Here is a 27,851-nt window from a genome sequence, read left to right as displayed (position 1 = left end):
CCCAAAAGTGGAAGGGTTACCACTTATAAAAGGCTTCTACCTAGTGTTTTGCCCCGGTGTCTCCATTACCATTTATCCAGCCATTGAGTAGAAACAAATGCAATATCTACTATGCTTTCCCGAAAATAAGACCCTGTCTTATATTAATTTTTGCCCCAAAAGAGGTGCTAGGTCTTATTTTCAGGGGATGTCTTATTATACTTGCCTAGCAGGCTCAGTGTAGGTCCCTCCTGCTGCTCTCTGGGGCTCCGACGCACTTCTTGCAGTCCTCAGCCGCCCACTGGAAATCACTTCCTGGTTACGCGATTCATAAATCCTGCCTCCAGTACGCGATTACTCTGATTGTTTTTTGAGCGCTGCTCAGCCAATCAATACTGCGCTCAATGAACCAATACGATGGCTGTGATTGGTTCATCGAATGCTGCATTGATTGGCTGAGCAGCGGTCGAAAACCAATCACAGCCATCATGTTGTGGAGGCAGGATTTATGGATTGGCTGAGTTGCAGCATTGATTGGCGAATTCATAAATCCCGCCTCAACAATGCGCTGGCTGTGATTGGTTCTTCGACCGCTGCTCAACCAATCAATGCAGTACTAGATGAAGCAATCACAGGCATTGCATTCATTCATTAGCGCTGCATTGATTGGCTAAGCAGTGCTCGAGAACCAATCAGAGCTAGCGCTTCCTGGAGGCGGGATTTATGAGTCCCGTAATTAGGAAGTGATCTTCTGTGGGAGGCCGAGGACTGCAAGAAGTGCATTGGTGCACCAAAGAGCAACGGGAGGGACCTGGGCCGAGCCTGCTAGGTAATGTATTCCTTTTTTTTCAATGTAAGCTAGGGCTTATATTTCAAGCCTCCCCAAACAATCAGGGTAGATCTTATTTTCGGGGAAACAGGGTAGCATTTACTAAAATGTAGTAGACCATGTGTTATACCATATATACTCACTTGGAGGGTTTCTCTACACACATAAGCAACTTGTAGCTCAGAAAGTGCTCCTGTAACTGAAGGAACATTTCCATGTTACACAAAGCCGACCTGAGTAAGAATAAGAAGCTTATGATGAAAACACTTCTTACCTTGATATATGTCTTGCAGAGATCCTGCTCCGCAGAACTCCATACAAATCCACAACTTGTTGGCCCTAAAATTTGGGTACAAAGAAACATCAGGTAACAGCAATGTGACTATTTTATGTACAGAGTAACCTCATGGGAGCCAACAGACCAGACATATCCTAACTAGTGCCAATAAGGAGTGTTGGAGAAGATATGATGGACCATTTGGTGGCAACATAAGAACCTGAGAATGTTATTTGCTATAAGATATAAAATCATTAAGTAGATCAGGATGGAGCCAAGATGGAAAACTAAGTAGTTAAAGCAAAGCCTTAAGGCCCTTTAACACGAACCGACAGTCTTGTAAACGACTGCACAAGTGTTGACGTCACCACTAAGGTCATCAGTGCTTGTGTAGAGCGTTCACCTCCTATGACAAGAGCTAAGCGGGGAGTATTTAACCAGGATGAGAAGATAGCAAGTCCACAAAGTTTTTAAACTGACTCAAAAATCAAACTGGAAGACAAGCAAGTTATTTTTTCTGCATTCAGACGTAACGATTATCGCTTAAATTGGTTAATTTGAATGAATTTTGAGCGATAATTGTTACGTGTAAATGGGCCTTTAGATTGGCTTTTCTTCACTCAGGACAAAGCTTCAGTTCACTACCTAGTCCTGCATCTAAATACTCTGACCCAGGCAAAGTGGCTTATTGACACCTTTTTGGCATCCAAGCACATGCCCCGTTAGCTCCCACCCTCCCCAAATACACCCCTGACTAAAGACACACAAGATCTGAATCACAAGACAAAGTTGCTTTGGCCATCTGTTATTACCACTGATACTATGGTGGTAATAAATTGGTGGCCAACACTTCCCTCTTCATCTCAGTGTAGGTGGAAGTGTTGTTCAAACATCAGTATACATATTAATATGGCTCTGAACTCTGAATATAGAGGAGGGTTTAGTTTGAGGGATTCAATGTTTTTGCCTTAAATTGCCCCAATATCTGCGGCAGACAATCAATTACATCAAAATCAATAAGTCTATTAATTTGATTCAAAGACTATAGATGGAAACCTCGAGTTCGTTCGTCTTGTCCTGAATATGATGTCTCATCAATCTCAGATGATTCTCACCTCATGTAGCTTCCGTAATACGTCACGATGTTTTTGTGAGAGCAGCTCTTCAGCATGATGACCTCTTGGTGGATTACAGAGAAGTCTTCTTCTATAAAATAAGGAGAAAGATGGCAAACGTTTAGGGGATTATTGTCAGGCAACATCTGACTTTACTATCCAGAATCAAATCCTCTGCAAAATCAAAAATAACTCAAAAATACAAGTCCTGGGTCATTTTCCTGCTTATTTATGTTTTTGAGAAAATGAGAACCATAATGGTTTGTCACTCAGTTGGACCAAGAGCCTGGGGGCCAAATCTGGGTAGTTGCCTATCCCTACATAACCCCTGTAGGTTTATACCCTGGTCAAGGCAGAGAGGCCTGTTTGCATAACTAATCAGATTTCTTTTTGTATTTCAAGATCTGTACCGGCGGCCATTACGGTTGTCACCCAGTTTTCCTAAAACCTTTGACAATAATATGTATTTTCTCATATCCATTTATAACCACAGAATGGAAAGTGTCGCTGCTGATCTGTTATATTTGTTATCAGGGTAGACAAATGATGCAACTTTTTATGCGGGCTAGGAACCTTCCAGTGACCCAGACCCCTCCAGGCCGCCGGCGGCTCCGACTCAGTTTCCATTAAAGACAATAGACTTCATTTTTCTAATGTAAAAAAACCTAAACATTATACACATCAAGAAAGTAGCGACCTACAGTACTACCTACCTACAGCGAGGGCAGCATCGTATGAACCAAATACTGAGTGCCATATCCACTGGCCTGAGAAGTGCGATTCCCCCCCATTTCCCCAATTTTTCTCCCTTGGATTATTTTATAATAAGGTTCACATTCACCGCTTGACTTTGTTGTTCAGCTCAGTCATAGGAAGCAAACAATGAAAACCATGAAGTGTCGGATCGGGCACATCATGGACATGAAGGATGCTTGACGGACCTGACTGACCATAATGGGATCCATTGGGCATCAGTCATGCTGCGCTACTTTGTTCAGTATATTGGACTGGATCTGTGATGCAGGCTCAGAGTGGAGACCCCAAAGCAGATGTGATCACAGATATGGCAGATATCATCCCAATACCCCAAAGCAGATGTGATCACAGATATGGCAGATATCATCCCAATACCCCAAAGCAGATGTGATCACAGATATGGCAGATATCATCCCAATACCCCAAAGCAGATGTGATCACAGATATGGCAGATATCATCCCAATACCCCAAAGCAGATGTGATCACAGATATGGCAGATATCATCCCAATACCCCAAAGCAGATGTGATCACAGATATGGCAGATATCATCCCAATACCCCAAAGCAGATGTGATCACAGATATGGCAGATATCATCCCAATACCCCAAAGCAGATGTGATCACAGATATGGCAGATATCATCCCAATACCCCAAAGCAGATGTGATCACAGATATGGCAGATATCATCCCAATACCCCAAAGCAGATGTGATCACAGATATGGCAGATATCATCCCAATACCCAAAGCAGATGTGATCACAGATATGGCAGATATCATCCCAATACCCAAAGCAGATGTGATCACAGATATGGCAGATATCATCCCAATACCCCAAAGCAGATGTGATCACAGATATGGCAGATATCATCCCAATACCCCAAAGCAGATGTGATCACAGATATGGCAGATATCATCCCAATACCCCAAAGCAGATGTGATCACAGATATGGCAGATATCATCCCAATACCCCAGATCCTACTGCAGAGATTTGTAATAATAACTGAAAAAGGAACTTTAGAGAGTACTAATAAAAGTGAAGCATTATGTACACTGCTCCCTACTCTGTACCCCATCTCCCCTGTTTAGGTAAAGTTCACATCTACATGGGAGGTTCTGGTAGACGCCTCTGCTGCAGATTCCATTAAAAAAATTTAAAAAGAGGGACAGACAGCATTTTACACCATTTTTTCCCACAATGATGGCCCTGAGCATCTAAGTGATGAAACCAGGAGCGAGGCCTCTGACCGCCACAGCCTCTGACCAGCTTTATGGGTCAGGCGGTAGAAGGCAGAGAGGGCCGCAGAGTGCAGCCCTGGATCACCGGAGAGACGCTGGGTAAGTAGGCACTTCTATTACTTTAACACATTTGGATCCATTCTTTACATTGTATCACATCTGGAAGCCCCCTGACAGCTGTTGGACGCGGCCCTTCTTTTTCAGATGTTTGATTGCTCCTCTCCACTTTCAAGACTCTCCGCCGTCACGCAGCCTTACCTATAGGACTCTGGAGCGCAGGCGGATTTTTATCACATTTTTTCTTGAAGCATTTTGTTTGCACAGTGATTAATATTGGACTGCTTAAGGTGACGCAGCCGTCCATCCATCCAGGGGCGGTAAAATGAGCCCCCAGCTCGGTGGGGGGTAATAAGTAAAAATGACCTGAAAGCGCTGCGGAATAAGTTGGCGCTATACAAATAACAGGATTTGTTTTCAGTTTTTATTCCGCTAGTTCCCCGTTTCCACGAATGGCACGCGGTTACGTTTTTTTCTTTGCAGTAAAACACGCACATGGCCGCGCAAATAATATCGCCCACTGTGCAGATACACAACACAAACGTGCAGTTAAATGCGCTCACGCCCGTGTGACTCCGGTCTAAGGTACCTTTTTAATGGAACAACTATCAACTGAATAAACACTTTACAAAGCGAATACAGACGCTCGCCGTTCCATGCGATCCCCGGCCACCAGCGGGCGACAAGCCACAAGTCTCTCATTAATCATTTCAGCTCACGGAAATATTCGCTGGTTCATCAAAAGTTGTCTGGTGAAAAGTCAGAGTCGTTCAAACTTGAAGTTTTTCTACGTGCGAGAAAGACGGGGCAGGACCGATCCTCAAGTCTGTCTTAGCCTCAAAAGCAAGCAAACCACTGCTGTTGATAGACTTCATCGACTCGTCAGAGTGCGCTGCTCCATGTACAGGGACCTCTGCTGTATATGTGATGGTCAGTGAGGAGATAACCACGATGTGAGCCACTGTATATACTCAGACGATGGGGAGGAGGACTACAAGACACACGTAGATGTTATGGGAGCTACTGATAGTCTATTCCAGGGCAGCGGCGTACGCACTGTAGATGCCGCCTGCCGCAGGGCGTGGAGCTGAGGAGCAAACTGTGATAAGGAAGTCATACACAAACCACAAAGAAGTTACCCAGAGTTGTTTCTTTCTATTCAAATTAGGATTGCCACAAAAATAAGGAGTCAATAATATTAACTCCTTCAGCGCCGGCACGTTCTGCTCCCTTGAGGTTCCAGATTGCCTTTGCATATCTTTCAAGTATGCCTCGTAAGACATCCCCTTTTATGTCCACCATTCATAAGAAGAGTTAGTCGCGGCGATCTGCCTGAAAGTGAAGCAGCATTTTGGAAATATGATATTGTATAAGGGCTTCTTCACACGAGCGTAAGCGCAAAAACGCACGCGATATCTGAACTTTTTGCGCAGTGAACATTTCACTATTGTGCGCATATCTGTGCTTTTTTCACATACTTTTGCGCTTCCAAAGACTACTCACATCGGTCTGCAGCCTTAATTAGTTTCAATTAGTCCTAATTAGTGTTGATTTTCTCACAACATAGTTCACTTCATTGTACAGTTGCGCGGGTATCTGGGAGTCTTGAAAGTGGAATTGGCACATATTGATTTGCCATAAAGTCCTCAGATGGGAATATCCTTTTATGTTTCATTGTGGCCATGGAGAATGGTTCAATATGACATTGTGGCCCTCCAACCAGGAGCGGTTGTGTACCCACCTCTAATTTATAGCAAATTCCCTGGATATACGATAAACGTCTATTCAGTAGGGGTTCCGAGCGGTCAGATTCTCTGATCAGACTTTTATGGTTTTTGAAAACCCCTTTTAATTGGCTATTTCTATCCTAGATATTTATGGGACCCTCGTCCTGTTTGCCAATTGAAATCAATGCCTCTGCTCAATTCTTTCTGAAATTCCCATTCCTACAATGGAGCCATGTGCGACCACCTCTACATTGAATAAAGCCGGGCGTTTTATCACGTCAGACCCTAAACATTTACATTTGAGAGCCCATGGCAGCGGCCGTAGGTGGGAGGGAGTTTAGCAGCGTGGCTGCTAAACTCCCTCCCCCTGTTCTCCTCCCCTTCCCCATGCAGGCTCACCCCTCTTCCTCCCTGCACGTTCTGTGCAATGAAAGGGGGCAGGACGGGGGTGGAGCTAAGTCCCCGCCCCTTGTCCATAGCCATCAATGGGAGGAGGCGGGGTGGACTGACACTTAGCTCCGCCCCATCCCACCCCTCCCACTGCACAGAACGAGCGGGGAGAAACGAGAGGTGAGCCTGCATGGGGAAGGGGAAATGGGAGATGGCCTAGTGAGGTCGGCGCATTTGCGCCGGCCTCACCAGGCCAAATAAACAGAAGCACAATTGTTTGATTTGTGCGCCCGTTCACCAGTTTTTTTGCCCCCAACATTGGGTGGCTGTGAAAACGGCTGGCCGATATCCAATCGTGTGAAAGAAGCCTTACTCTGTAGAGAGAGATACGGCAAGAAGGATAAAAAGAAAGGGACTTGTTATTTGTATAGCACCAATGTATTCCGCAACGCTTTCAGGTAATTTAATTTATTTATTACCCCCAGCAAGCTGGGTAGTCATTTTACCGCCCTCGGAGGGATGGAAGGCTGAGTCACCCTTGAGCCAGCTACCTGAACCAAGTGGAGATTGAACTCGCAACCTTCAGGTCATGAGCGAGAGCTTAAACTGCATACTGCTTAACACTGCGCCATAAGAAGAGGGAATTAGGAGCTCCAGGCTTCTTGGTGTAAAAGTTAGTAGCGCGAATAAAACTGCACCCACATGCCACAGAGCATTATTGTTGAGGGCACAGAGAATTATTGGGCCAGCTCCCTATCGGATTCCCAAGACTGCCCGCTATAGGCTGATGCCACTGAAACCTGTGGTTGGTGCTGTGTTACATTTATCAGTTAATATAGCTTTCAGCATTACATGAAGCTTCTTTTGAATGCCTTCCAATGTCACGACTTGTGCAACACCAACCTTGCAATTGGAATGTCTTCCAGAACTATGCCCATTCCTACCAAGTATGGATCCAGCCATACAGAGTTCTGGTTTCTGCTACCCAAGTAGTAGACCCCAAACAAGTACCCAAGAGAGTCCCAGAAAACCCTACCGGAGGGGTAAGAAGACCTTACTTGACCTATACCCGAATTTAGCAGTGCCTCTTCATAGTATCTCACTGCAATACAAAACTTAACCTACAGACAAGAGAGATGCTGTTTCTGGAAGAAAGCAGCTTTATTTTAATAATCCCATACAACCCATTTTAATGACCGCCCATACATCTTGTTATAGTGGTTGTTAAGGGACCTTATTCTATGGCATGTGCCTTTCTATGGCACTTATCAGAAGCCTAGCATAGATCTCCCATGAGAGGGTAAGCGGGGGCTTAGTTGTCTGATAACAGCCAGGCACCAGCTCGAACAGCAGGGACTGCAGAAACTGCTGATCCCTGCTGTTTAAGCAGTATGCAAAAGATTAAGAGAGTGTGGGGCTCCCTCTGTCACCCAGCGGAACCCCACCATGTGATCACAAGCCTCATACGGCTGCGTCAATGAAAAATTTAAACGTCATGGCTCTAGAAATGTGTTGATGAAAATACTGACAAATTAGCTCATCATTAAGTCGCATGCAGGCTTTGGTACTAAGGGGTTAAATAGGATAAGTCCATAAAGGGGCTTTCCAACATTATTGAAAATCAAGCAGAAGGCAGCTATGTATGTAAAAGAAAGTACAAAACAATACTGATCTTACAAGTGACCAGGGGGGTCGGAACGGTTGTGTTGCAGCAATGGGACATTTGAAAGGAGAGTTCTGTTTTGTTTTTATGCCACTTATCTGCCCTGTGCCCGCTTTTCAAAAATGTCAAAAAACCTTTAAATGTCACCAGACACCGACTACTATGAACTGTATCACAAAACTGAAAACAGCCTGACCTTTATAGACACGGCCTTAGAAATTCTATTTATCATGGAAAGAACCACAAGACAGCAGCGGTCAATAAATTAGGCAATGACAGGATACGGAGCGCTATATATAAACCGTCACCAAATGTAGACAGGTGGGCGATTGGGTATAGATGTGAAAAAATACCAACGTAAGGGGATATATAGAAGACAAGAGAATAGACCATGTGACCATGAAGAAACAGAGCGGTCACTTAAAGGGCACCTTTTACTTTAAAAAACTTGCCTCTTTTGCTGCAAGAAGGCATTTACAAGTGCGCTGCTGTATGTTTGTCACTTCCTATACCTGTCTTCCCAGATGAAGTTGCAGCGTCCCATAGGGTAACCCCGGACACATGGCATACGTTGAGGAGCTGGGAGGGTAAAGTGCTGGCTTATCACGGCAGCACTCACCACGCTCCCTACCAGGGGGACACACACAGCCAAGGCCAGGGCAGCGCTGAGCCTCTTCTGGACACCCCCGGCATGGGGATGCCCAATAAACAGGGTAACAGGTGTAAAGGGATTTGTCACAGGTGACGCCACTGTTCCAATACCCCCTGGCATGAACATCGTCGGGGGAAAATAAATGAGCCACAGACAGTTTAAGTACCTCAGGTCTCCGGGCCTGGAGATAACTTTACTGGAAACTTCAGCAATACAAGGCACGAATTCAAAAGACACACCAGTGCAGGTAAGACAGAAGATTTGGGTTCAAGGAGGAAACTCAGGATGACACCAGCCTGCAGGCCACGTTATCTGTCAGGCACCGCTCCTGGACAGGGAACACTCCAGAGGAATATAGGGGTAGGAACACTCCACAGACTCTCGGTCAGACAAGTACCTTTACCGGCGGTCCCAGACTTCAGGACGCGCGGGGGTGTAAAACAAACAATTGCATATGTCTACTGGCTCTCTGCTCACTCTCTGGGGCTCACTTACAATCCATGCAGATTCTTGCACTCGGGAAGTCTCTCCTCTTCTTCCATCTACAACACATGAGGGCCGAAGGTGCCCCCGTGTCTCTCTGTGTTTGATGGAAGACAGATTGAAAACCCTTTCCCGCTCTCAAGCACTCAGTTATACCTTCTCTCACATTATGTGACAGGATAGAATGGATACATTCACAGGCAGACCGCTCATATTTTGTAGACATTAACCCATCACACGCTGCAGCTGTGCAATACACACAACAGAAGGACCAGACATTTTTCACAGTGCATTAACACAGGACATACATATATGACATTATGGAGGGGCCAGGAAAGCATGTACTGGGCCACTACTAAGTGTTGTGTCATAGACCTCTGCTGGGACAAAAGCCTCATGTCTGGGGACAGCTGTCCTACTGAATTCAGGGCTGGTAATCAGCAAGAACTGTTGGGATCAGCATCGGACTGGAGGCCCACCAGTGGAATTCATTCTGGGGCCCACTGAACAGTTACATGCAAATATTACCTGTCTGAGATGAGGATACTGCCTGTCTATATGTAGTGCAGTGGGTGTATTGCGCTGTGCGCCATTGATGTGGTTACTGAGGTCTACTCTTGGTTCAGGGCTCACCAGGGAATTCCCTTGGCCCCCTTTGGGTCAGTCCAAGCCTGGTTGGGATTAAGGTCTACAGCACAGTTTCAGAAGGACTTTTCTAACCTCTTAGGTTCCACTCAGCTTGGTAAATATTTGAGGTCCATTTCGGCCAACTTTTCTTATGAGAACTGAAGGTTTTGCAACACCTTAAAATTGCCTCTACCAAAAAAACCAAGACAAAACCTGCATCTATTATGTGCACTACAGTCTTTGTAGCACCGTAGGGGTAGGACTTTGTGTCACAGCAGTAATCCCAAACAAGTCACTGGCCATAGACTATTTAATCATGCGAAGAAAGAAAAGCCAGTGCTTCATGAGCCGGACCGACATAAAAGTGTCACAAGTTATGGTGCTCTATGGGTTGTGACAGATGCAACACCTGATTGTGTGGAAGGAATATTGCAGCTGCTGCCTGATGCGATTCTCCTTCCATGGATAATTCGCAGGTTGGGTAAACAATAGTAGATGGGATACCAGAAATGTTTAAGGTGGAATCATTAGTTCCATTCACAAAGGAAGATGAACTGGGGAAGATGCTTTTATTGCATATCTATTGAATAAAATACCTATAGAAAAGGACTTGGGGATTTTAGTTAACTGTCAACTTAACCGAAGCAGCCAGTGTCAGGCAGCTGCTGCGAAGACAGATAGGATGACGGGGGGCATCAAAAGAGGCCTAGGGTCACATGACGAGAACATTATTCTTCCTCTTTACAAGTCACTGGTCAGACCCACATGGAATATTGTGGACAGTTTGGGGCACCGGTACTCAAGAAGGACATATCAGAGCTTGAGCGGGTACAAAGGTGTCAACTAAAGTCATAAACGGAATAGGCGGACTACAATACCCAGAGAGGTTATCAAAATTGGGGCTATTTAGTTCAGAAAAAACATGGCTGAGGGATGACGTAATAACTATGTATAAATATTTCAGGTGACAATACAGAGATCTCTGCCATCATCTATTATACCCAGGACTGTGAGCGTAACAAGGGGGCGCCCTCTACATCCAGAAGGGAGAAGGTTTCTACACCGACATAAAAGGGGGTTCTTTACTGTAAGAGCAGTGAGACTGTGGAACTCTCTGCCTGAGGACGTGGTGATGGCGAATTCAATAAAAGAATTTAAGAGTTAAACACTGGTACAGGGTGCCCTCTCGCTTGCATGTGATGTTCCCTTCCGTTTCCCCTGAGTGTTGGAGATGTGGAGGAGAACAAGGTACAATGCTACACATATTTTGGAAATGCCTAAAGTTGGCCAGTTTCTGGTCCGAAGTTTGGCAGATCACCTCCAAATTCACAAGCTTCATTCTACCCAAATCCCCCGCGCTGTTCCTGCTGCATCTCAACGACATACCTGTGTCCACTTACAAAAAGTCGGTGGTGCGCCAACTGGTAAACGCAGCAAGAGCATGTACTCCTAGGCTATGGCGGCAGAATGTGTCTCCCTCAATTAAAGATGTGGTTTAGAATGGTTAGAGAGATAACAGAGATGGAGGATCTGACAGCTTCAGTAAAAGGTACACAAGATAAGTTTCAGAAAACCTGGTTATATTGGATTGAGTTCCAGGATTCTTTGGAATTACGTAACTTATACAACTCATAAGGGCAGTAGAGAGCGGAATGAGGCCCTTAGTACAGTTCAGAAAGGGATGCCGCGGTACGCCAAGGTCCTGCCAAATAATGCAGGGACAAATGTAAGACTATGCATACTGATGCACTCTTCATCCCTTCTATTCCTTTCCTAATGTTACCCCACAGTCAGCGGTTTAAAATTAGGAGGTTCTCCTTCACTATCAAGAGAACAGAAGAATAGAGAGGGTACATGGGGTGGGTGCCGAGTGGGCAGAGGTGTGGGGAGGAATGGATCGGAGATTAACCTTTAATGAGGGTCTTCTTCCCTCTTCACAGGGCTGTAAAATTCCGGATCCAGCATAATTGCAGTTCACACTTGCAATACGATAGGCAGTACCTGAATGGCCCCCCTCCAGGGGTTTATCGTATGTGCTTCAAGGTTTAGCACTTTGTCTTAATCCAGTTGGGAAATTTTGTACCACTGTTTGGGTTGCAGGGTGCCAATTTCTTTGCATTACTTAACAGGGATTTAACTTGTTGATTTGGAGAAATAGAAAACTTATAAATGAAGAAAAAAGTTTAAGAGGGCCCGGACGACTTTCTCGAGCGATACAATATTACATGTTACAATCATTAACAACCTCTAGGGCTGTAAATCCGGGGATTATTCTGATGCCCAGATTGGAGTCTGGAAGGAATTTTTTCCCCCTGAATGGGGAAAATTGGCTTCTACCTTATTGGGATGGGTTTTTTGGCTTCTTCTGGATCAACATTGGGGGGTAATAGGCTGAACTGGATGGACATGTGGCTTTTTTCGGCCTTACATACATTACTATACTATTGCTATGTTTTTTGGGATAGTACCCTTCTGGCCCTTCGTCGAGTAGATATGGATCGTAGCTAAACAAACCAAGCAGCAGAATATCCATCGCTCTTCAAGGTCCAGAAAAACACTGTTTATTTAGAAAAACGTTACAATCCACACGTCACATGCGTTTTGAACCGATCTGCTTATTCTGGCTTAGAAAACATTGTCCAATAAATAAGAACAGCTTAACCAATAGAAAGCGCTGACGTCATAGAGGACATTATTGGTTAACCTTTGTGTGCAGAATCTACGAATTTATGCCTCATATCTACTGAAGTCTGATATCACTCCGGTTAGGGTCGGATCTGAGAGGAGATTTTTTTTAATTTTGCCAAATAAAGAGTGTTTTTATGGACCTTGAAGAGCGCTGGATGTTCTACTGCTGCTTTTGTTTAGTTAATATGCCCCGTCTGCGGGTGCATCCATGCAAGTACTGGAAACGGCCAGCTAGAGTCCTTCTATTATCAAGTATGGATTATATCTAGCTACCAAAGGGCCAGGTACTGGGCTGAAACGCCAATAAATAGCTGCTATATATATACACATACACACACATATACACACACATATACACATATATATACATTTATATATAGGTGAAATCTCTCATTGACTGACTCGCCGCTTAAGGCCGATTTAGATGGGACGAGTGTTGGGCAAACGATGCCCAACACCCGTCCCCGCACATACTAGCTCCCATTCACCTGCACGGGAGCTAATATCGCTGACTCACAGAAGGGGAGATTGCTCTGCTCGCGCTCCCCCACCCCTCTCCATTGACATAACATAGCGGCCGTTCAATACTGAACGGCTGCTATTTACACTGAGCAATCAGCGTTCAGCTTATGGTCCATGCAGCATAAACAATGGACTATGAGCTGATCGCTCAGTGTAAATAGCAGTAATGTAACTTCCCAGTGTCGTACAAGCGTGAAATAGGGCGCAAACATTCTTTAGATCCTAAGTGAGGAGAGTGGGAGGGGCGGTACATTCTGCAGGGACATTGGTACATGCAGTCTGAGGAGAATCTACGCTCCTCTATGTGTATACATATTTCATTCCTCGGTTCCACTAAAGTAACCACCACTTCATAAAATTTTCTGTGCAAACAACATGTAAACACCTGGACCAAATTACCTCAGGCAAAGCCGGGTATATCAGATGGTTTAATGTATATGCGGTAAAAGCTTCTTCACTAGTTCATCTTCCTTTGTGAATGGAATTGCGAATTGTACTGGAAAAGTAACAATACCCTGTCTAGTATACACTACGTAAAGCGAGCCTCTGGTTTTGGGACTAAGTTCTGTCCTGCGACTAGTGGAGGAGAAGGGTTTATTACCTGCAGTTGTTCTTCCTCGGATCTGCCAGTTCCAGGTCCCATTTTCATCCGAGATGACCAGCACAATTTTCAGACTATCTCTACAGTGCAATGTTAGACTACCAATACCTGCTCTCTAATTGGCCAGAGCTGCTCACATGATCAGCATTAGCCAATAAGAGAGTAGTACACAGTGTGCGTGAGGTGGCTAGAAAACTGTTGAAGCCATCTTGGATGGCCAAAAACAGGGCCCAGAACTAGCGAATTGGAAGGACGACGGAGAAGAACAACTGCAGGTTAGTTCTACAGACTTTGTCATGAAACTGGAGGGTCACTTTAGGGCACAAAACATTGAAGCAGCATTTTTGCATGTTTTCAAGTCAATAAAAACCCTTAAAAAGATAGTGGTAAAAATAAACGCTATGATGCCACAATACATGAATAATAAACATGGTGAACCATAGGAAAGGGTTGCTGCATACAGATGTCATACTACAGGGATAACAAACACTGTGATGTCACACTATAGTAGATGAACACAGTAATATCATACCACAGGGAGAGTGCATATAGTGATGTCATACTACAGGGATAACAAACACTGTGATGTCACACTATAGTAGATGAACACAGTAATATCATAACACAAGGAGATATACATATAGTGATGTCATACTACAGGGATAGTGCATATAGTGATGTCATACTACAGGGAGAGTGCATATAGTGATGTCATACTACAGGGATAGTGCATATAGTGATGTCATACTACAGGGATTATAAACACAATGATGTCACTGTACAGGGATAATAAGCACTGCAGCCTCTGCACCTCCTATAGATACACCCTGGGGTTTGTGGCAGACAATATTTTCATAGTGAATACATTTTCCAGGTGTTATATAATACCGGATATACTCGTTATCTAACGTTACAGGGCGCAGAGCTGTGCTGCATCCAGAACTTGTCCTATTCAAGTACTAATATACTTAAGATTACAGTGATGTCACACATAACCAGATCCCCCTGATGACCCAGTGAACACATGCTGGTCAGGCCTCACAGGTCGGCACAAAACGACTGCATTTTTCAGATATGCCAGAAACTTTCATGGAAATGTACTACATGGCAGGATCTCTATCCGGACTCGGCAAGTAAATAGCTTGCCATATGTAAGACTCTCCAGAACTTACCAGACTCCTCCTTGACTATTTTCACTGCAGCCAACTCTCCACTCAGCTTGTTCTTTGCCTACAGAAGCAAAAAATAAGAATAAATCATAGACACCAAGGAGACGAGACAGGAGAGCGCACCTGGGCGGCCCATCTACCTTTGTCCTTACACCTTCTGCATGCATTATCTGGGCCTTTCCCCATTGACTATGTCTACAGCTCATACAGGTTAAACATCTGTCATTCTCATCTGTACCTTTACAGATATGCCTGCCCACACAGAAAAGAGATGTCGGCCAACTGGCACCAGGTAGTCTGCAATCGTCAGTTGGCGCAAGGCGAGTCCGTCCACAAAGGTGTGCTGCAAAAGAAGAGTGTATCTGTGCGAATAAATATTACGCACGCAATACGCAGAGAATATAACCCATTAATTTCAGTAGGTTGGTGGACATGGCCGTATATTGGTCGTGCAAAACAAAAACGCTGCATGCTCTACTTTTCTGCATATTTGTGCGCCAAAATTCTCCATAAAAGTTAATGTGGAACGTGCAACACGCAAGGAGATGCGTAATAAGTAGTGTAACACAAATGGAGCTAATTAGACGAATTAGCCACTTCAATTAGTGCGTCATTGTTTCCGATGCACAAATAAACACGCCATGCCATGTAATATATGCCCATGTGCGCGCAAAAAAGCCTCATTCAGTGCGCAAAAAAAATTGTGCTGCGGCCTGCGCGATGGTGTATAAGCTCGTGTGAAGGAACTCTAAGCTGCCAATAAGTGCGTCCTACATCTGATGTTCTTGTCTTGGACAGCAATTGCATAGAAAAGAGCGGGCGATGAATAAGTAGAGCGTGGTGGTTAGCAGCCCGAGTCCTCGTTGAGCGCGTCTCTTTCTCTAAGGCTCTCGTCACAAGATATCCTCAGTGTGATTGTCTGAAAACAGCAGATCTTATAGCATTTTCATCTATAGATTTCATAAAGTTGTTGTTGACACCCCTCCCATGCTTCCCAGTAGGTATGGTGTTCTTTGGATACAACTCAGCATTCTTTCTCCAAACACGACGAGTTGTGTTTCTGCCAAACCGTTCTACTTTGGTTTCATCTGACCATATGACATCCTCACAATACTCTTCTGGATCATCCAAACTTCAGTTGGCCCCGGACATGTACTGGCTTAAGCAGGGGGACACGTCTGGCACTGCAGGATCTGAGTCCCCCCGCCGTAGTGTGTTACTGGTAGCCTTTGTTACGTTGGTCCCGCTCTCTGCAGGATCTGAGTCCCTGGCGGTGTAGTGTGTTACTGATGGTAGCCTTTGTTACGTTGGTCCCGCTCTCTGCAGGATCTGAGTCCCTGGCGGTGTAGTGTGTTACTGATGGTGGCCTTTGTTACGTTGGTCCCGCTCTCTGCAGGATCTGAGTCCCTGGCGGCGTAGTGTGTTACTGATGGTAGCCTTTGTTACGTTGGTCCCGCTCTCTGCAGGTTCTGAGTCCCTGGTGGTGTAGTGTGTTACTGATGGTAGCCTTTGTTACGTTGGTCCCGCTCTCTGCGGGATCTGAGTCCCTGGCGGTGTAGTGTGTTACTGATGGTGGCCTTTGTTACGTTGGTCCCGCTCTCTGCAGGATCTGAGTCCCTGGCGGCGCAGTGTGTTACTGATGGTAGCCTTTGTTACGTTGGTCCCAGCTCTCTGCAGGTCACTCACTAGGTTCCCCCGTGTGGTTCTGGGATTTCTGCTCACCGTTCTTGTGATCATTTTGACCCCACGGGGTGAGATCTTACGTGGAGCCCCAGATCGAGGAGATCATCAGTGGTCTTGTATCTCTTCCATCTCTAATTATTGCCCCCACAGTTGATTTCTTCACACCAAGCTGCTTGCCTATTGCAGATTCAGTCTTCCCAGTCTGGTGCGGCTACAATTGTGTTTCTGGTGTCCTTCGACAGCTCTTTGGTCTTCACCATAGTGGAGTTTGGAGTGTGACTACTGGAGGTTGTGGACAGGTGTCTTTTATACTGATAACAAGGTCAAACAGGTGCTATTACTACAGGTAACGAGTGGAGGACAGAGGAGCCTCTTAAAGAAGCAGTTACAGGTCTGTGAGACCCTGAAATCCTGCTTGTTTGTAGGCGACCAAATACTTATTTTCCACCATAATTTGCAAATAAATTCATTAAAAATCAGACAATGTGATTTTCTGGCTGTTTTCTCATGTTGTCTCTCATAGTTGAGGTCACCTATGATGTCACAGGAGAACTTGTACAATTGGGATCTGACTAAATACTTTTTTCCCCACTGTAGTGTTAGAGACGGCGGACAGACAATCATTGGCGTTTTGTAGTAGCCCAGGGTGTGATGTCACGGGAAGATGTGTACAATTGGGTGTCGTTTGTGTAGAGATGCTACCAAAAGCCAAATCCGCTGATAGTTTGTCCAATAGGAAAGAGGACAGGATCTGGGACCAAACCATGAAGAAGTCCAACTGAAAACGAAGAGAAGAAGTAGAGATGGCAAATGATACACTGAACAAGCAGTCAGAAAGGTAGGAAAATCCAAAGAAAGTATCCTTAACGCCAGCAGAGTGGAGAATACTGAAGAAGAGCTGGTGATCTACGGTGTGGAACACTGCAAAAAGATGCTGCAGAATTAGTAGACAGTAGTCACCATTCAATTAACTTGAATTATCTATTAGGGGTTTTGAAATTGGGTTTTCTAAACCAGACAAACCCTTAAAGGGTTGTCCAGGCTTAGAAAAAATGGCTTCTTTCTTCCTAACACAATGCCACCCTTGTTCATCTGGTTGTGTCTGGTATTGCAGCTCAACTCCAATAAAGTGAGTGGGTGCTGAGCTGCAATACCAGACACAAACCAAAGACATGGTGGACGCTGTCTTTAGAAGAAAGCAGCCATGCTTTTCTAATCCTGGAATACCCCATTAAGTAAGCTGCGGTAGATATTTTGCTACCTCATGAACTACTCATTGCGCACTAAGAAATTACCATCTATTAAATACAAGATGTGCTGAATCAGACACAGATAGACATACTGGGACAGAAGCAGTAAAAACCACAGAGATGTAAAAATGTTATACACCCACAAGCTATATACTGATGGCCTGCTAGATTATTAATATCAAGACAGGGTATAGGAGTGGATGAAACAGGAGTCATGCCTATGCAAAAAAGGAAATGAGTCCATGTAAAAGAAGTGTGACGTGTGCATGGCTACTAAATCAGATGGCAACAAACGTGTATAAACAGCCATATAGATTGGGGTAAACTAATATTTTTGGTTTCCTACAAGAACTGAGTGTTCCCCAACTCATAAGAAGAACCCAGATGATTTCAACAAGTGAACAAAAAGGTTATCAAGTTTTTGGCTCTCGTCCCTTGTCCTCTATGGTTAAAAACAGATTTTATATCCAAGTGTATGTTCACCCTTCCATACTAATTTACAGCTTATATATAGATAGAAGCTACATAAAACGTTGAGTCACATGGCTTGACAATATGGCAGCAGACTCTACAGTACATTAGCTCCGTGCTTTGTAGGCTTTAAATCACACATTGATGCCTTTTTCACCATGGGAAGAGGTATAAATCCTCTTCTCTAAGCCAAGACCTCTTCCTCACAGTATGGACATGTTCCTAGACAAACCCTGGAAACAAGGGAATGATGATTTTGCCGAGGCCTGTTATACAGAATAGCCCAATTCACCTGAAATCGTAGCCTGCTTCTCTCCTCCAGTCTCATCCAGACAGCATGCTGTGCCATCACAGACACTTCAGCTGATAGGAACCTTCACCCCAAGCTCCATGAAGGGTCCAACTGGCGCTATGGATTCAAGCAAGCAGTCAAAGCGACCCTTTATGGAAGTAAACATTCCTATATTGCAGGCTTCCACTTCATCCAGAATCACAGTCGGCTTCTGGGTGCTCATTTACTCCACTTCAAGTCATCACGGTGCGGGAATGGGTTCTCCATTTGAAATATAATTTGTATAGCCTCGGATTGCAGGGTGGATATCACGACGGTTGAGGTTGGGTCGGCGTCGGGTCGTTATCTTTTTCTATATAAATACTTTTATGTTATTCTGTAATTTTTTTAAACTTATTTTTGTAACTAACTTATTTACCATGCAGCTCCGCTGTGCCAGGGGGGCATCATGTGTTCACCGGGTTGAATAGTGGAAGCAACACTTCCTTATTCTTTATTCACTACCTAGTGCTCATTGAGTACTATGTAGCCCACAAAAGAGAAGGCAGAAGCATTAAAAAACCGCTTCTGCCTTCTCCTCTGGGTTTTTGGCTGTCACTGCCATCTGAGGACCTGACCGGCTAGATTGCAGGAGCTTTAATTTTGCACCATTTTTTTTACAATGGCGCGGGAATGAAGCCCAAGACCAAGCACTGTATATTTACGGTGCTTGGTTCTTCTCTAGGTAATGTATGTACAAGTCCCTTTGGCTGTGTACTACAGAGCAGCACACACTCTGCACTGCATGGTCCATTCCTATGAATGCTTCTAGGAATTAGATCTACAGGAATTTCTTTTTTCAGTTGGATTCCATTTATCTCCCTATGAAATATTCTGTGTATAAGCTGTACAATGGTGACCAAAGGTGGATATGTTGATCTCCTGGTTGGTTATATGGATTTTCCACCCAACTCTACTCAAAACCTGACAATTCCGAAAACATTTAGTTAACTTCCTGATTGCACTTTCCCAAGGCTACCAGTAATCCAGGTAATTATGAGGAGCTGTTGGGCAGAAGGAGCATGGCATTGGCAGTGCAGTGAGACTGTTCAAACCATGGACAGGGAGCGTCTGGGATGGCCGAGGATTCAACGTTTATTGAGCTTAAGCTCTGCTAACTATTTTTTTAAGTCCAGGAAAACCCCTTAAACTGTAAACACCATCATACTGTCACTAAATAATATCACCATGCCGTAACTGAATAATACTATCATGCAACTACAACTTACTTCACAGATGATTTTCCCTAGGCACCTGCTCTCCATCTTAAGGCTCCATCTCAAATGCCAAAAACGGCATTGAGATAGAACCCTGGGACAGAACCATAGGGTTCAATGAGAGAAATGAAGACGACTCTGGTCTGTTTCACAAAGGTTCTGTTCCTTTCAGGTTTTTAGTGCAATCTCTATTGTTTCTATTCTCCGAAAAAGCAGTAATTGGCTGGAAACCTCGTGAAACAGAGACCAGAGTCCTCTCCGTTTCACACATTAAACCCTACGGTTCTGTCCAAGGGTTACATCTCAGGGCTGTGTATGGCATTTGAGACAGAACCTTGAGATGGAAAGCAGGGGTGTAGGAAATAACCATATGTGTACAAAGCCTGACCCTGCCAGAGCTCCCGCTGTAACCTCTATACATATACAAGGCGCTGTGGAAGTAGATCCATCATTGTGATTGCAGTGCAGAACCAGTGGAATGACATCAATTATAATAAATGATAATTAAACATTTAGCATAATGACCAACCATCCCTGTGAAGATCGATACAAGCTTGGAGACAATAAGCCCCATGTTCGTACGCATCCCTACACATTTTAACCGGAATGTTATTGAGTTCCTCGGGGATAGCGAGCTTCAATTCATTGACTGTGGAAAGGTGATACAGAAACACTTTATCCTAAAAATAGCCCCAAAGGAAAAAGTCAGGCGGGGTAAGATATGGGGAGCTGGCCGGTCCACTGGGCCATGTCTGCTTCTCCAACACTTCGGAATGTCTCGTCTACCCAGTCACAAGCGCAGAGCGCCTGAGGAGCCGCGGTCCGTCCGGCTGCCACCACGTTCTTGTATATATCCCAATCCTGGATGATGGAATATACGGGGTGTTGAAGTTCCTGTTTCCGGTCACAGATCTCTAAAATAGAGCGGGCCCATCAATCCCCCATACCAAATTCCCACCCAACCATCACACCCGGACGGCTGTCATCCACCTCCGTTGTCACTTCAGGGTTCTCGGGTCACCAGTAACACATTAGTGGTGTCTGTAACGCCTCCGGACACCCGGATCCTGGCCTCATCAGTCCACAGCACTTGTCCTTGTAGCTCTGCATTTTTAGGTTTTGCACACCAGGTTTCATCCAATTCATCGCGCCTGTCCGGGTCATCGGGGATGATGGGGTCGTCTGTGTACATCTTCCATCATCCTCTGTAATGACCGCCTTCAAATGTTCAGTTTCTTCAATGTTCATTGTAGAGGCCTGGGTTTATATGGCGGACTTGCGTGTTCATTCGCCATGTTGGTGTTCTTCGGTGGTCGCATCTTCTGGTCTCGCACTTCTCTTAGCATCTAGAACGCTTTCAAGTTAGCGACTGTTACCAAGGGAGCTCCACGAGGTCCGCGCTCATGTGGCATCTGCCTATTAGCATCCCTGTAATTGTTTGTAATCGAGTAAAGCCGAATACGTCCCACGCTGCTAAAGAGGTAATCGCCCGGTCGCCATTTTGTTTTCGCATTACGGATCGTGTTACCGGATGCATTAACTAGCCAATAGTCTAAGCATAAACCATTTAACCCCCGCTTACCCAGAGCTGTTCTTGAACCTGTTTTGTAGTTGCATCACGTTAATAATGATACAATTACCCCACCTCATCCCATCACAACAGTCGATGATTGAAGCTCGCCATCGCTGAGGAACTCAATCACATTCCGGCTGAAATGTGTAGGGATGCGTACGAACATGTGGCTTATCGTCTGCAAGCTTGTGTCGGTCTTCAGGGTACAAGGGTTGATCATTATGTCCAAAACAGACATTTAGTTGTACTTTCTGAATGCTTAGTTTGCAGTTGTTACAATTTATGTAATTTTTCTGCTTTTGTACCTGCATTAATGATATAACTGACACTCCTCCATGGAGTTTTCCCCAGAATTAGCTCTTCTTTCATTGCTTTCAGGTTCTATGGCACAAACTAAATAAAGTCCACTTTTTTTCTCCTAGCCATTTTATTACCAAATTATGGAAATCTACTTCACCTTCCACACGGTTATCATGGATAGAGACATTAGACATGGAGGAGCGATGCGCGAATGGCGATAATAAACATGCCCGCTCCTACAACACTTGGGCAGCTTGGATAACATTTCGCGGCTCCCCTCGCCTAGGTGTTTGGTTGGTATCGGGTTGCGGCCCCATAACCACCAAGTTAATGTATTCTCCATACTTCATAGTCATTAACACACTACTATACGAGGCCTAGTCCCTCAGGCTGTCGGGCGATTCGCCTTCCCCCTCCCACCTCCTATTATGTCATGTTATAGGGTTACGGTCTGGCCGCTAGCAGACATATTGTTGTTGTTAGAATAATATTATATAGTTTGAGCCTAATATTATTATAATAAGGGATTGTATCACTCAGTTGTTGTATATAATGACAGGAACTCATTCCTTTCTGTAAGATGCAAATTCTTCAATAAAATACTTGTGAACCATAAAATGATGTAAGTGCCTCTGCAGCCCCCCGTACTATATGTGTGACTGTCAGCCCAAATTACCAGCTGCGTCCTGGAGCCATGGACCTTAATATCCGCCAAACAAATGTTCATGATGCAGAAGCCATTCCAGGGGTTTTCTAGGCCAATACTATTGATGGATCCTCAGGACAGGTCATCAATCAGCTGATCGGGCAACCGCTGTCAGCGCACAACACACAGGGGTACAGAGTGGAAGCAGATTGCTGCGACCCCTTTTTAGCGGTGGGCACTGGTAATGGCAGGTGAGGCTCTCATTTATTTTAGTAAATGAGCACTGGCCACTACACCGGGGTCAGAGCTACCTGCCCCCCCTCCGTACCCATGTGGGTTGTTGCACAGACAGCAGGCCGGAGGATCATCTGATTGGCCGCGGTCTTGAGTAGCGGATCACAGCCGATCAGTTATGATTTAATCTGAGGATAGGGCATCAATTGTATTTGCTTTGGAAAACCCCTTTAAATTACTAACATTATTCTTCAGCCACCCTTGTTATATCAGCCCGACTTATATCACGTAGCACACTTTGTGCCCCCTGCATGGCGCCCTGGCCTCTTTGTCTCTGTGCCACCCAGTCCCTGCCGCCATTGGCAGCGGCCGAGGCACCCAACGAGACTCATAGAGTGTACTATGTGCCTCCGGGGCAGTCACAGGCGTGGATTGATATTTCATGGGTGAGCGGCAGCTGAAAATGAATGTCAGTGATTTATGTCTTCTGCATCATGAACATTTGCTTGGAGCACGGCCGATATCGGGGTGCTGAAAAGAAATTTCTAAGTGCCGCCCCATAAACACAGCCGACCTAGGCATGTGCCCTCAATTGCCTAGTGGCAAATACAGCCATGATCTTCTCAATAGCTTTGAACCAAGCACCAGCCGCTTGCGGTGGTTACGGACGGGACATTATAATGAAGTTCCTCCTCTTTCTTCGTGTTTTATTTAATCCATTTATGAAGAACATTTGGACTACAGTGAAGACTCTTCTTTGAGAAGACCACCTTTTATCCAGACCACCCTTTTATCCAGACCACCATTTTATCCAGACCACCCTTTAATCCAGACCACCCTTTAATCCAGACCACCCTTTAATCCAGACCACCCTTTTATCCAGACCAGCCTTCCCCTAATAGATTTTCAGCTCATTATATATGATATATACTTTGGGAGGCCCATTCCTCACTGCCCCTTCCGTGGTCATTTCCTGGGGTTCTGTTTGTACATCATAACAAGTGGCGTATTTACTGAGATTTCCGTTATTTGTTTTTGTCACATTCATCGCACATTGACAACAACTAACCACAGCCGTGTGATTATGAGTCGTGGGGACCACTGTAGATACAAGGAGCCATGCGATAATCAAAGTTGGCTTATTTCCCATCATGCAAAGATACAACTGCTTTGTTTCTCGGTTTCAGGCCAAACAGTAGCCCTCCAGATGATTGAGCTATTCTTCACCTACTATTACAAAAGACACAGAGCTAAAACTGTAACCGAGCTGCAAATGTGGAACTGAAGGACGGCCAGGGCACAAACAGTAGGACAAAAAACTGAAACTATGACTCCTTTAACCTTTTGATTTGATACTTTCCACAAACCACAGCTCACAGTTTCGCTATGTATTAATTAAACTGACAAGAAGGACGAAGTCTTTAGAGAAGAGGCCTACAGACAGAGCCACCAACGCCACACTTTACTATAGTCCTAATTGTATGGTTACAAGAACAGCTCTTAAATATGGTCCTAGATTAGAGGAGTTAAGCAGGAAAGCCACCTAGTGAGCAAAGAAGCAGTGATAGATCCAGAAAACGGTTCATGAAGATCTTATCATCACTGGACCCCCAGGGCTCATAGAGCCACACATGGGATCACCACTGCCCACCAGGTACCCGACAACGACTGTGCCACTGACAACCATGGAGCATGCAACACGACATGTAACAAGTGTGTAACCCTGCAAAACCATAACTATAGGGTGGAAGAGCAGTTGGTGGCCGGCCCTGGTGTCCAAAGGAGCCCAAAAGCCCTTGTCACATAAAGAGACACGGATAGGTGCAGGTTAGGTTACAGATTTGGCATTGATGTCCAGGAGCTTTAAAGGGATCCTGTCAGTTCCTATGAATGAATAGCTAAGGGCTATGTGTCATTGGCTGAGTGCTCAGCCAATAACTAAGCAGTAGCTGCTATTGGCTGAGCCCTCAGCCAATCAGCACAGCCCTTTCAGGAGGCGGGGATTTTTAAATCCCCGACTGCTGAAAGAGCTTAATAGCAGTGCAGGGAAGCCACCAGGAGGCCGCATCTGAGTGCCGGAGAGGTGAGTAAATTTAAAAAAAAATTTTTTACACACTTTCTACTGATTACCGGGTAGGGCTTATATTTCAAGCCCTTCCCCAATAATCTTACTGTGGGGCTTGGCAGAAACCATTGCTTTCAATGGGATCGGCAGCAGTGCAGATCTCATTGAAAGTAATGGGATAGAATGCCGGGGACTTCTGCCACAGCTGTGTCAGCTGTGGCAGAGGATTCCTTCATCCCCACGGTCCCCGCGGGGATGAAGGAAACTCCAGCCACCGCTGTTACAGCTGTGGCAGAAGTCCCCGGCATTCTGCTTCTCTTTTCAATGGGGCTAACGCTGCTGCCGCTGGCCCCATTGTAAAGACTGGCGATATGCCGGCGTTATGCCGATATCCAGGCGTGATGCTGGCTTTTTTCTTGCACTGCGAGACTTTAACTTTACTCTAGCAGCGCAGGGGAGCAAAAAACACCAGTGGGTGTCCACCCTCAGGCTGCTCTTACACCTGCGTTCAGGTCAGTTCAGGGTTCCCGTATCTCTGCTCTGTTGGAGGAGAGAAACAAAAACTGATGCATTTTTTCCCTAACCCTAACGTAGGTATGAAAGCAGCATAGTGACAGCGCATTACATGCAAGGGTTTTGTGTAGTAATCTGCCATAGGCACCCACGTTGGCGCTCATACATATTGCGAGAAATATGCGAGCAATACAAATGGCAGCATGTTCTATCTTGGTGTGTATGAGGCAGGCATTAATGTCACGCTAGTGCATGTCGATGGGTGTGACCAACTGTGCTTGCTGCGTGTCACATGACTGTCTAATGCGGCCGACAAGCAGCGAGTTGCCCTCGTGTGACGCGGCCCTTAGTCGGTGCATGAGCACACTGCTGGCATCGTAATAAAAGTAACATTTAAATGTCATTTGCAGATGACAAAGTGGAAAAACGAACACCACATCTATCTGTACGATGCAACAGGGGAACCCCTAACGTAGGAGGGAGTCTCCTCTGGGTTCCACAGAAAGCACTGCAGAGTATCACCTTGTAGTAATACTGAACTATGACTGTTTGCAATGTTGATAGGAGCGGTTGTGACAAGACGTGTCCCGTTACCATATCATCCAAACGTCGCATGCTTCTGCTCCCGGTCATTAAAGCCTATGGAGATCTTTGTGCATGATAGAGCAATAGACACAGATCTTATAAGACCCTGCAGAAAACAAGCAGCCCACCAGCACAGGACTGAATCAGCCCTCTTGTGAATAAGGAGGACAGGGAAGAAAAGGGCTCAGCCCAATAGTGAACCAACAGGTTGTAGGGAAGCAGAACCTCCAGCACTCTCATGCATAAAATGTAGCTGTTATTGCATCTTCTAAAAGGCAACACAGTGGAAAGCAGAGGATAAAACCAGGAACGCTTTACATGTTTCCAGCCATATAAGGGCGCCCACCCACTGGCGATTTTTTTTTCTTTGCGTTTTGCGTTTTTTCTCAAGAGCAATTAGAATTGAATGTACTCCTGTCCACTGGCGTTTTTTTTTGCGTTGCGTTGCGATTTTTAACATAGGAACTGTCAGTTGCATATGTGTCCTTATTTTTCTCCTAATGCACCCATGAAAGTCAATGGAAATTAATGGAAAAGCTGCGAAAACGCCGTGAAAACGCGGCAAAAAACGCTGCGTTTTTCACGCACGAAAATCGCAAACGCCAGTGGGTGGGCGCCCTAATGCTGGATATTAGTCATAGCATCATAGAAAAAAAGTGCCCTTATCTGTTTTTTTTGTTTTGAGTTTTCCTTCTTGTGAATTTAGAAAGCCTCATACTTGGTTTGCAGGCTCTTCTATAGTCAAGTTTCTGGCTGGGATGGGGATCAGATCAAGAGGTCATTCAGGGAAGGACATGATTAGGATGACAAGCCTGGGGATAACTATCAGGGTAGCAGGCATAGCAACTGCTATTGGACCCAGGAGCTGAGGGGGCCAAACTGAATGGGGGGCAATATATAGTGAAATACAGAGCCCTGAGTCAAGCAAGTGGAGAAAAAGACCCAAACCACCGCGGAATGACTTTAGTATTTATGTCCTTCCATTACCTGACCAGGGTGAATAGTTATTATAGAGTCAGGTTCTCCCACCGGTTGTGCCAGCGGTCCTGGAGTATCACAATTACTTGATACCAAAGAGAAACGCCTAATAAGAACATCAGATCTGTTGGTCAGGTAACCTGCATGCTGATGGTTTCCAGGTTAACAGCAGTTGATTTTTTTAATAGTATAAGTTGAGCAATTAGTGAAGATCTAATGAAGCGATACGAAGGAGTCTGAACATCTGCCGGCCAGAGAGTCAATGTAACCCAATACTGATTACTAGATTAGCACATAGATGCAGAGCTGAACCCAAGTAAACCTTCGGCCTCCCTCACACTTGCATTAAGGGCTCGGTTCAGGGTTTCTGTCTCTCTGCTCCGTTCTTGAGAATCTGAAATAAAACAGAAAAAAATGGATATTTGTTTTCCTCATTGATTTCAAAGGTGAAAAACAGAAAGGCTTCAAGTTGCTTCCATTCTGTTAGGTTTCTTTGTTCAATAGCGCCGTAAAAAATAAAGAAAGGAAACCTGATGGAATAGAAGCAAATGGAAGTCTGTTTGCTTTCCGTTTTTTTTTTAATCGCCATTGAAATCAATGTGGAAAAATACGGAAAAGTTTTTTTCTGTTTTATTTCCGTTTCTCTCCTTTAAAAACGGAGCGGAGAGACGGCAGCCCTGAGCCGACTCCTACCGCAGGCGTGAAAGCAGCCTTACCCTACATCTCCTAAGGTCAGGAGCGTCCGCATCGATATATGAGATGCAAATAGTTTCTGTACTTTTGCAAAAAAAAGGAACCAAAAAATATTCAAAAATATATAATCCAGCACAAAAATAAACATAACCAAACGGAAGTGAAAGTTTCAAGAGAAGGGGGGACTTAAACAGATCGAAATCTTAAAGGGGTATTCCCATCTAAGTCAATCATGGCTGGAATGAGAATACCTGCCTGCATGCCACGGCCAGAGCTGGCCACGATTACACAAACAGCTGAGCTGCCTGTGCCACGCTGCTTCAGAAACTCTCATAGAAGTCGATGGGAGTAACGGAAACAGTGTAGCGCAGTCAGCTATATCGCTTCTGTACCTCCGGAGGCAACGTCACTCACGGTGATATAAGAGATATGGAAACAGCATAGAACAGCCAGCCCAGCTGTTTCTGTAATCCCGGCCACCTCTGGCCATGGCATACAGACATCTCAGCCATGAATGATTGGGATGGGAATACCCCT

The 27,851-nt window shown here is 45.0% G+C and overlaps 1 protein-coding gene across 3 annotated transcripts in view; it reads right to left on the bottom strand.

Annotated features, from left to right (window-relative positions):
• Positions 1-27,851, bottom strand: part of MAP4K1 (mitogen-activated protein kinase kinase kinase kinase 1) — a 90,161-nt gene that overhangs the window by 26,358 nt on the left and 35,952 nt on the right. For 2 of the 3 annotated variants that reach the window (XM_066579904.1, XM_066579905.1), the window contains exons 2-5: positions 14,779-14,836; positions 2,201-2,291; positions 1,083-1,147; positions 952-1,007 (exon numbers count right to left, since the gene is read on the bottom strand). In XM_066579904.1, the coding sequence (XP_066436001.1) occupies positions 952-1,007; positions 1,083-1,147; positions 2,201-2,291; positions 14,779-14,836 (270 nt within the window). The remainder of the gene's footprint in view (positions 1-951; positions 1,008-1,082; positions 1,148-2,200; positions 2,292-14,778; positions 14,837-27,851) is intronic. The other variant, XM_066579906.1, reaches the window with a different exon arrangement.

The sequence above is a fragment of the Eleutherodactylus coqui genome, chromosome 10 (assembly GCF_035609145.1).
Source record: "Eleutherodactylus coqui strain aEleCoq1 chromosome 10, aEleCoq1.hap1, whole genome shotgun sequence".
In the NCBI taxonomy this organism is placed as follows: domain Eukaryota; kingdom Metazoa; phylum Chordata; class Amphibia; order Anura; family Eleutherodactylidae; genus Eleutherodactylus; species Eleutherodactylus coqui.
The sequence above is the reverse complement of the archived record's forward strand: the minus strand, read 5'-3'. Positions and strand labels throughout refer to the sequence as shown.